The 11,144-nt window shown below is 39.1% G+C and overlaps 1 protein-coding gene across 1 annotated transcript; it reads left to right on the top strand.

The window, feature by feature from the left end:
• Nucleotides 1-1,934: 1,934 nt before the first annotated feature.
• Nucleotides 1,935-9,083, top strand: LOC143424029 (uncharacterized). The gene is made up of 12 exons (XM_076895836.1): nt 1,935-2,051; nt 2,143-3,725; nt 3,996-4,087; nt 4,173-4,394; nt 4,456-4,598; nt 4,957-5,120; nt 5,193-5,278; nt 5,845-5,975; nt 6,103-6,324; nt 6,542-6,785; nt 6,865-8,714; nt 8,808-9,083. Exons 1-12 carry the CDS (start codon nt 1,935-1,937, stop codon nt 9,081-9,083), a joined length of 5,130 nt encoding a protein of 1,709 aa, XP_076751951.1.
• Nucleotides 9,084-11,144: the final 2,061 nt, after the last annotated feature.

The following is an 11,144-nucleotide window of genomic DNA, read 5'->3' on the forward strand; positions in this document are numbered from 1 at the left end:
GATTTTGTCCTTTCTTCTCTTTATGTTTTTGTTTAAACATTTCAAATTGTTTCAATTTTTTATACGTTTTATACTAATAAGGTCAATATTTTGTCCATAATTGATACACAAGTTTAAGATACTACAACTGAACCATACTCGAGAGAGTATATTATCTATAATATTTAATCGTGTTTCGTTGCTTATGGATAGACAACGCGTGAATTATTAAAAGAAGAGATGTTTCTCGATATCGGTGGGTACCAAAAACTCTCTTATTACGCGGCGTCAAGAACACGTGTAACTTCCTCGTAATCTCCTCGACTTTCCGTGTCAGCAGACGTGAAACGTTCCAGAAATATTACCTACCAGAAATGCATTGTCATTTAGCGATGATCGAAGGAATTTAGTCACGCGTATCGCATTTTCGGGCAGGCAATCCGTAACCGAAGAGTTCGTCCACTTTCTTCTTCGGCGATCGGTATTTCCCAATCATTCAGCCAAGAAGGGAGGATGAAATTCACGTGTTTGCGAAAAATTACGGAATTTAATCGACACTCGATGATTTTTAAAAGTCATGGAAACATAATCATGATTAATTCAACCGATAAAGTCTCGACCTTTTCTATAATATTCTATATTCGTAAAATCTATCAAAAAGAGGAGGCAAATATTTTAACGTTAGTCGTTAATTTGGAATCGAGCATTAAAATCCGTGATATTTATGGCCGCTAACGTATGTAAAAGATGTAACGAGTCTCGTTAGTAGTAGGGAAAGATCCCGAATAGATGTCACTGGTTCGATTGCATGCCATCTAACACCGAGTGTCTAATTTCCTCACTGTATGAGACTGCGAGACGGTCAGTCAGCGGTGTAGAGGAAGACGCGCGTCTGAGAGAAAAAAAACGAGAGGGATATGGATGCTGTGGTGCAATTTCCCGTTTCTGTTCGACCCTGGCGGCGAGTTATCTGCTCTTCGACACCGCGGCAACGAAATATCGTGTGTGGTAACACGGTCGTAATTTATTTTAATCCCGGCCACCTGATATTTTGCATCCTCTTTCGATGAATAAAACAACGAGGCGAACAAAGAGAGGCGTTAATATTTTATTCCTTCTTCTTTTCTACCTTCTCCCCCCCTCTCGTTTGATATGGTATAATATTCACCGTTAAATCAGTTTCCAGAAGCCACGCTAATAATCGCTCTAAATTCCGCGTCAAATTCTTTCGATTACTTTTTCCCGAGCGTGATGCATACTTTGTCACCGTTCTTAACGAGAGGCGCGTTAAAACTAATTACGCTTGCGGCGAAGTATAGTAAATGTTGCGGTGGCAAGGGATTCGAACGAATAGTGAAATTTCACCGAACGGGGCGTAATGGGGCGAAGGGAGGTTCGGCTTGCTGCGCAGAAAGACGCGTCTTGGCAAGTAGACGACCGAGGATCGCCTTGATGGGAAAGAGAAGATGCGGGTCGGCCGATTTCCCGTTTCCATCGATCCCGATTTGTCGCGACGTTTGCGAATGTGCACCACCGTGCAGTGGAATTATGCTGATAGGATTCTCGCTCTACGCAAACATCATCGAGATGGAAAAACAAAGCGAGGTGCGCGAGGAATAGATACGAGGCCGGATACCCTATAAACTAAATAACCGACTATAACACATTGCAATCAATCTCCTTTTCTCCTATCAAACCAAGTTGCAATTCGACGCGATTGGTCTTATCAAGCTTAATAACTATCGCTCGACCCAACGCTCTGAAATATTTTGGGAAACGCTCGAGCTATATTGTATTGTATATATCGATCAAACAAAACCTAGGCGACGAGTCTTGTGCATTCTCGAGAAGTCACGTCTAAATACTCAGAAATTTCTCACAAAAATTTTTAATAGGCTCGAAGACTTAACGGAGAGTTTAACTACCCTATCTCTGTATTCGCTTTTACGTGCAGAATGCAGGAGAACTGTGATTTTCAGACTGCTTTGCTGCAGAAGAAACATTCAGCTGAAATGAAACTCGACACCGAAGCAAGTATTGCCTCCTCGATGGAAATAGAGATTGAAAAATCGGTTAAAACCATTTACGGATATTATAAATTCCATGTTGTAATGTAATTTGTTAGTTGAGAATGTGTTGGCTAAAAATTAATTCATCCTTTAGCTGGTCAAAGATTCCTCGGTAGCTCTCGGAGCCTGTTCCACCATATTACCAGACGTTTCAACGAGGACAGAGGAGGAATTCGAAAAAAACGAACGGATTTTAGACCAACAAACATCCCTGATCGAATTCACAGCAGATTCAATACCGGAAGTCGATAACGAAGATGATTCAAACTGGCTGTCGTACTTCGACTGCAACGCCATTTTCGACGTCACCTGTGAAAATCTGTCTTATTACAATTCGACCAAGGCTGAGAAGGACAGCGGCAGCGATTTCGACGACACGCTGATGTTCGACGACGCTGAAGAGGGTGAGCCTCTGGTTTCAGACGAGAACGATAGATGTTTCACAAACTCTTGTCGCCAGCAGCCGTTCGAAAACGCCTGCAAAGAGAACTGTGACAGCGTTTATCAAATAATAGACAATTCTGACGATCCTGTAGTGACTGATAAAATTTCTGCGACCGATTTCTGCAGTCCCGATGAACAAAAGGGTGCGAAGAATATCGATGTAAAAGTCGACGAGGAAAATGTTGAACACAGCGAACAGTCGGAAGAGATAAATAATTCTGTTGTTACCAGTAATGAAGAAGAGGTGGGAGGATCGAAGCTGGAGCGTAAGATATCGGATAGGTTCAACTTGTCGAGTGATTCGGACGAAGACGGCGAACAGAATCTCGTTTATTCTTCTTCTACTGTGAATATTTCAGATTATTTTAAATTCAGAGACAGCATGAAAGAACCGAAGCTCGAAGCAACTTTGAATCAACCAAACAGAGCAATTTTGTCTAACGTGGAAGCAAATGAACGTGCAGCCAGCGAAGAGAAAGACAAATCAACGGAAGATCGGAATGTAGAAGAAACAAGGACAGAGGGAAATTTGTTTAGCTCCACTGGTGATACGTGTCTGTATGAAGAGAAAGAAACGAAAAACATTCAGTTAAATTCTCCGGTGGAGTATCTGGAGAAGCTAGCTCAAATTACGGAATCGCGTAATCCGAAAACCGAAGAAGAGGTTCGAGAAACGTTGCAGAAAATCGCCGAGAGCAAAGCAGAGATAGAGAACAGGAAGAACGAGGCTCTGAACGATTTGTCGATGGAATTCGATAAAATTGACAAGTTGGTATCGGAAACAAGATCAGACGAGGTCTACACTAGTGAATCTGACGCAAGTGTGGATGAAACGGAGGGAAAGATCGATGACATCGAAATGCCTTTGACGAAGGATCAAATAGCTAAAGATTTTAAATCGAAAAACAGTCGATGGGACGTGGATGAAATGGAGAAACGGTGTGCAGAATCGTTACAGGAATGTGTTCAGGTTATCTCCAAGAAAGTAGAAATTGGGGAAGAACCGATTCAGGATGAAGGAAAATCAGAAAATCTTAATTACGATATTGATAAGCCAGAAGCTTCGAAAAAAAATAATGGGAGAAAATCAGCGGAAGCGACGGTCAATGGAATTATCAAAGACGTAATCGATGACACCGAGGACTCTCTTTTTTGGCAATTTGGAAGGGAACCAGGAAGAACGTATATTCGGGGAAAGGTTTACGATTTCGACGAGAAGAAGCACGGCGTCAGGTACAGTTTTATCTAGTTTTATTTTATGTAGTTATAGTATACTTCAGAGGTATATTAATTCAAGTTCATTTTTTTTATACTTCTGTTCTTTTTAATAAAATAAGTTTCGCTTGATACTTTACCTTATATTTTCGTAGACAGCTTTACAACAATAAAAAACGTTTCATTTTTTACAGTGAATCGATTTGTACAAGAAAATTATATCTAATTACACTTACTGACAATTTGGTGAATTAACTTTTGTATAAAACAAATTGTATCTAATTTCAGAATGACGGAAGATTTTCTGAAGAAGCATTGTAAAACGAACAGGCTTTATCAAACTCCTTATTTGAACGACGTGCTGTATCTCCACTTCAAAGGTTAGTGTCACGTAAACGTTTGTATTAAACTCTAAAAAAAAAAAAAGAAAAAAGAAACCACTACAAAAAGGGATTCCCTTTTCAGGTTTCTCTTTCATCGAGAACCTAGAGAAATACACAGGCTTGAAGTGTTTGTGGCTGGAGAACAACGGTATCCGGGAGATCGCCAATTTGGAGAATCAGAGCGAGCTAAGGTGTCTGTATTTACAGAACAACCTGATCAACAGAATCGAGAACCTCGATTATCTCACGCGGCTGGACACTCTGAACCTTTCGTACAACACTATACGGAGGATTGAGAATCTCGGTGACTCGAGCCGACGCGGGCATCCTTGGTGACCTTGACCTTGACGTGCCTGTGCTTTCAGATAGCCTGAAGTTCCTGAATACTCTAAACCTGTCGCACAACTACTTACAAAACACTGATGACATTGAGCATCTCCGGTTGCTGGACAGCCTCTCTGTACTGGATATTTCTCACAACAGGATAGACACTGGCGAAGTTGTTAATGTGAGCCCGTTATGTTTTCTTAATCGTGTGCCTCGTGGCGTTACTTCTACTGGCTGCCTCTGCTGCTCGAGAGACGGGAGTGATGTAATTTAATGTTTCACGAAAATGGTCGCGTATTCTACCGACAAATGGTGCCGTTGTAACTTTACTTCTTCTATTTTTCTTATCTTAACGATTCCTAAATAGGTTTAATGATTAATATATTGCTTATATATATTCATTTTGAAGAAAATAAAACAGTAACGAATAAATGGAAAGTAAGCACTGTTGTGTACATGCGTTTTCTTTGCAACAAATTCTACAAGAAGTTATTATGTCATCAGCGTTGAACTGTAAATACTTGAATTTCTTACCGTAGATTCTAGGGGATATGAAAGAATTACGCGTGGCGTATCTGCTTGGCAATCCAGTTCTGAAGGCAATCAAATTCTATCGCAAGACGATGATCCTGAAATGCAAAAATTTGCGATACCTAGATGACAGACCAGTATTTCCAAGGGATCGGGCCTGCGCCGAGGCTTGGTAAGATTGTTTGATATTAGAGAGTGTCGAGCTAACTAATGTTCGAAACTAACGAAATTGTCCCGAAGACAGGATGCGAGGAGGACCCGACGAAGAAGTAGCTGAGAGGAAACGGTGGATCGAGGCGGAGCAGAAGAAAATCAATGATAGCGTGCAAGGTGAGTAAAAATCGAAAGGTAGATGATGTATAGGACTCGTTTAGCTCCTGAAATGGGCGCTCTCGATTTTTTCGCGCTTTTTCATGCCTGCGCCAGACGTGCTTTCCAAACCTTGAACGCTCGACAGCTACAACTTCACACTATTCCTTGTACCACCTCTCTGCTACTACTTTGAAATAAACAATTAAACGACATTTGGCAACTATGTGTAATATCTATTTCTATTCAAATATAGATGCAGTTAACTCATTTGTAATACACAATGCTGTTAGAAGAGCTTTTCGTGTAGCACGAACTTTTCCATCGCATTATTTTGACTGATGAAATAAACCGAGTCGCCTAATGAGATAGAATAAAACAGTCTGTTATTTTATAATACAGTAGGAATTAACTGCGCTGTTGAATGGTTGGCTGTAGAGAAACAATAAGATTTATTTGCTTATCGATCGCACTTTCTTTCGATCGATACGAAGCGACCAGAGAATATCGCAAGTAATATTAAATTGGCCTAATCTGTTAACCATCCTATCTATGTTTACCCGTGGACCTGTACTCGCCCTCGAAAGCCCAGATAAACAAAAGGAAGCTCTACAAACCGGTCGTGACATCCAAAAAGGAGCCGGAGGATAAGAAGAAGACGAAGGAAGACGAAGAAGAAGTAGCCAGGCGCACGGTTGTCTGCACGAGCAACGAGCTGGTAAGAACTAGTTTCGTCAAGGTCTGGTACAGAATTCGTGCTTCGAATAATATCACCCATCGGTTTCATCCACTATTTGATCATGCACCACGTGAAACCGCTCATGCCGGCCTGATGGACGTTCAAGCTCCACCTGGAGAAGAAGAAAAAGTCGGACGCCCCACTCGAACACTCCAGCAGCTCCTCCGCGTCCTCGTCATCGGACGAAGAGGCGGAGAACGCCCGGGTGTACGATGGAATGGGACAAAAAGGAATCGAGAAAAGCGACGGAAGGAAGCCAATGGCGGAGGAAGGAAGAAAAGCGTCCCCGGGGATAGGCAGAGAAATTTTGTTGCCCTGGAAAACCGAGGTATCCTCCTTCTCTTCTTCGTTTTATCAGTGGACTCCTCGAATTGATTTATCAGTTGAACAATTGCCTGTAAATATCCTTGAAAATCGCACGCACCTTATACCAATAACAAGTTAATCATGTCTTCGATCCACTAATTTATTTATATTTGCCCGAGAATTTAGCTATTTTGAAATTGTACTCGATTGATTATTAATGTCTATTCTATTTGCCACAGGTTTATACGAGTGCAAAGCCTCGAAAGTTGATGGAAGAGGTACAACGGATGGAAGAATACGTGGCAGGCGACGCGGAACGGAAGAGAATCGGAAGGGAAATTTTGGAGGAACGAAAAAGCGTCGACGATCCATCAGGTGGTTATGCTTTGGGAAGAGAATTGGTCCATTACGAGCAACTGATCCTGAATACGAGCAACCAGACCAAAAGTACTACAGTGTGTTGTCAACAGGGAAAGAACGATAGTAAATTACTTGCCCATTTCGTATACGATTACCGTCGACTACCGACAAAATGCACGTTCTACCCTTCTTTTCATTTTAGTTAAAGAAGAAAAAGAATTACTTAAAAGTACCTCCGTCTCTTGTGATATCGTCCTCTCAAAAAGCAAAGAAAATATATACGTAGAGGAACTTGTAAACAGTATAAAAAATGAAAATTCGAGTAACGACAGCTCGGATAATTATCAAAGAAATGATAATCCACATCCTTTGAGCAGTCAGTTGACTAGCATTAGAGAGGATATGAAGAACTTCTGCTCTGGAATGGACAAATTTGTGGAAGAAAATAAGATCGTGTTCGAAAATGGGGACGTGAAGAGATTCTGGGATGAAAAAAAGGTAATAAACTCTGCAACTAAATCTAAATCAAATGATGAAAGCGAAGAGATCATGTCATCTGTAATAATGGAAGAAAAAAGAAGAAATCAACCAACAGAAAAGTGGTGGAACACGAAGGAAAGGAAATCGAAGGTGAAGGAAATCTTACAAAAGCGGGAAGAGGAGGTTCAAAGGTCACGAAATATTAATAAGATCGAGATTATTGACGACGATAAAAGAAATGTTTCTAACAGTAGAGGGGAGACTAAAGAAACGAAAGAAGATTTGATGTCGCAAGGCGTGTATGATTTATTAAATCTAAAAACGTCTCCTAAAATTTTATTAAACGATATCAAAATATACCCTGAAAATGAAGATGATTCTATATTTTGTACGCCCGTAAAAGAAGTAGAAAAGGAGGAACGATTCTTGGGTGCGTTCGATTCACTCTTCGACGAAATTAAGCGTACAAAAGAAAATGTCGTAAAATCCAAAGAGACGTCAAAACCAATTAGTTGCCAAGATTTATTAACCATTGAAGAAGAAAACGAAGGGGTTGAAGAAGTAGTACAATTCCCCAGTAACACTGATATCATTTCTTCTAACGTTAATTCTTCAAAATTAAGTAGTGATCAGAAAATGATCAAAAAGGGATCTATTCGAACAGAAATATTGGAAGTAAATCCTGTTAATTCTACCGACGATGATGAATCGGACAACGAATCCGTAAAAACTGTAATTAATACATATGAAAAATCTATAGAAACCAATGCAGAAATAATCGTACAAAAGACTAAGCCAAAAATTATTCAAGTTTTAAATATGCAGTCTCAAAGTGATGTAACATCATTACACGATGGGAAATCAATTCAATCGTCAAAATTGTACAAAAGAATACATGATCGTGAACATGTAGATGCAGACAATAAAAAATCATGTTTAATCCAAGAAACGGATACTAAAAAAGATTACGACAACAAGGAGAATACTAGCGACCTATATGATAGATTTGGACAACATTTGATTAAAGAGGCGACGAACTTTATAAAGAAAGAATCGCCATCTGTTTTGCACAACGAATCGATCGCACAGCTGTTAATACCACCTGAGATCGGTGTAAACCCTTCCAACGAGTGCGCGAATCTTTATCAACAATTTTGCAAGCATCTGGAACGGATGAATATGAACGGAAAGAAACTTTTGATCGAGCCAGACTTCATGAAGGACAACAAAGAAAAGAGCGAGGAAAAGAAATGTGATGTGTCGTTAAGGGAGAAAAAACAGTTGAACGATAAACAAACAAAGCCATTAGTCGAAATATTTTCGGAGAATCCAAGAAATATAGAAAATCTCGTCGAAAAACCAAAAGAGCCACCTGTTGCTGTTGCTGAAAGCATTGCCATGGATGCTGCATTGAGAAGTAAAATATTAACGAGTATGAATGCTCCGAAAAGCGAGGAGCAGAGGGAAAGGGGTAAGAAATCAGCTAACAAACTGATCAAAATCTCGAGAGAAGCTATGGCCAAAGGAAAATCGCTGATCGAACAGTCTTTCACCAGTTACAATCAGCAATTAGTTAATAATTATAATTAATTACAATTTTATATCATTACTCCTAATTTTTACCTTATACTTTTTATTAACCATTTTTAATAATACCATTTTCAGCACTTCAACGATAGCAGAAGATTTTTCATGGATCTATTGAAGGAGGAACCTGTAAAGGAAGCCGAAAATATTGTCGATCCAACGAAAACTATTGAGAAGATGGATAAAAATATTGCAGATACTTTACAGAATTCTGTTGTAAAAATAGAAAATGCTGCGAGGTTATCTTCATTAGATGATGATGGTAACGTGGATAATGAGGTGTACGACATAGAAAACAGAAATGTCGGAAGGCTGATGAAGAGCTTGGAGATGCAAATTGTCCAACAGAAATGAAGAAACATCGCAATTATAATATAAAAAGAATTAGAGGATAGTATTAATGTGTTAAAAAGAAAATCTAAAAATAATTGATATAGAATCGTAGATTCGGTCAAGTTATGTATTTTCCTTGTTCGCATTCAAATAAACGAATTAACTGTTAGTTATAAAACTGCGCAATGGAAAATTAGACATCGCTGTAAATGAAAAAAGATCCGAAATTCTTAAAAGAAACATTTCTCTCGCGAGTCTATTGTACACTGGCATCGTATGGACCGATGTATCCAACTAAAGAAGTCCGAAGGAAAACGGAAACGTTCGTAGAAAGAAAGTGCAACCGTGACGACGGATGGCATAGTTAAACGGAGCTTCTACTACGTACACTTTATTTTTCATTTTTTTTGTCCACACTCACATCAATTATATAATAATAATAATAATAATAATAATAATAATAATAATAATAATAATAATAATAATAATAATAATAATAATAATAGTGATAATAATAATGATGATGATGATGATGATGATGATAATAATAATAAAAAAATAATAATAATAATAATAATGGCGCTGAACTGGTGAACCATAATTAATAGTAAGAATAATTTATCTGTAATTTTATGTATAATGACAATCGGCTGCTTGCAAACGAAACAATTAGTCTCCGACGTTCTTACGTTCTCGTCATTCTCGAGGACACTAGAATTCGCCAACGAATGTCCCGTGTCCTCGTAAAGCTTGGCAAAAAGCTCGTGATATTTTTCTTTTTTATACGTTTATATAGAATGATATCGGAATGAAATTTTTCCTTCTGCCAAGCAGCGCGTCGAACCTTGTTTCTCTTTTTTTTTTCTCCACTTCTTCGCATTTCGTTTCACGCATCTATCCGCTGTCATCTCCGTCCGTTAGCGCTTGTTTCGCGTATCTCTCTGTTCGACCATTTCCCTTTCCGTTCGTTTACCTCGTAATATATGCTGTACGACATTTTATTTAATTTCTTTGTTTTTTTTTTTAATGCTTGCTCTTAAGAACTACCTTACTGCTCTCTGGCTCATCGCAGGAAGTAAAGAAACGTACAGATACATTATGTTCCACTGTTTCTATAATTATTACAATAATAGATTTATAAATGACCGCTCACACTTTCTCAAACTCGCCCACAATCACTCTCGCCATTCGTAACCAATCATTATTACACGCGGCCAGACGAAATCGAACGTTCTCGCAAACGTAATCTCACAGGTAGAATCTCTTCGTACGGCGTTTAATATGTTTTCGCACACGCAAGCATTTGGTTGCTCCCTAATTGTAAGTTATTTCCCTTTTTTTCTTTTTAACTATACCGAGTGTCAAGGAAGACGTCGTCGACGATCAGGAATCAGAAACGAAGAAACTGTATTTTCTAGTCGCGATACCGATTTCGATAACAAAAGTTTCAATGTATTTTTTGTTCATCTCTTTCCTTTTTCTTCCGATGTCATCGACCAACTCTTCCTGGCCACGTCGTGTATACGACTCTTTGGGTTTATCTTCGCTTACTATCGTACTGTTATAGTATTAGTTGCTGTTATTTCGGTCGCAATTTAATTAATTATTTAATGCATGTCCTTACACATTACGTCTTACTTTACGTTACAGAGAGAGAAAGAGAAAGAGAGATAGGGGAGGGGAGGAGAGGGAGCGAGAGAGAGAGAGAGAGAGAGAGAGAGAATCTTAATATTTATGCTTTCTTTTTTTTTATATTTAGTATTAAAGAGTTTACTCAGGTTAATGAAAAAAGTTTTCGAGAAGCTGGCCGCTCTGAACTCTCTTTCTCTTCCCTTGAGAATTTTCTTTTTAGCTATTTTTCATTTCTTCTTCCTCATGATTCAGAAGCGTAGAAACGGCGAGCTCGTGAAAGAAAATGGGCGCTGCCTCCGTGTTTCTTTTTCTTTCTTTCTTTTTAATGCCATCCCCATTATCGTATGCGGTTAAAATTGAGGACCACGGTTGAGAGGGAACGTAAGTGTAACAACGATGGGCCGTATCGCGTGTGGCCCACCGGAAACGCAATAACTAGCCCCGTTTAAA

This window comes from Xylocopa sonorina, chromosome 5 (assembly GCF_050948175.1).
Source record: "Xylocopa sonorina isolate GNS202 chromosome 5, iyXylSono1_principal, whole genome shotgun sequence".
Classification (NCBI taxonomy): domain Eukaryota; kingdom Metazoa; phylum Arthropoda; class Insecta; order Hymenoptera; family Apidae; genus Xylocopa; species Xylocopa sonorina.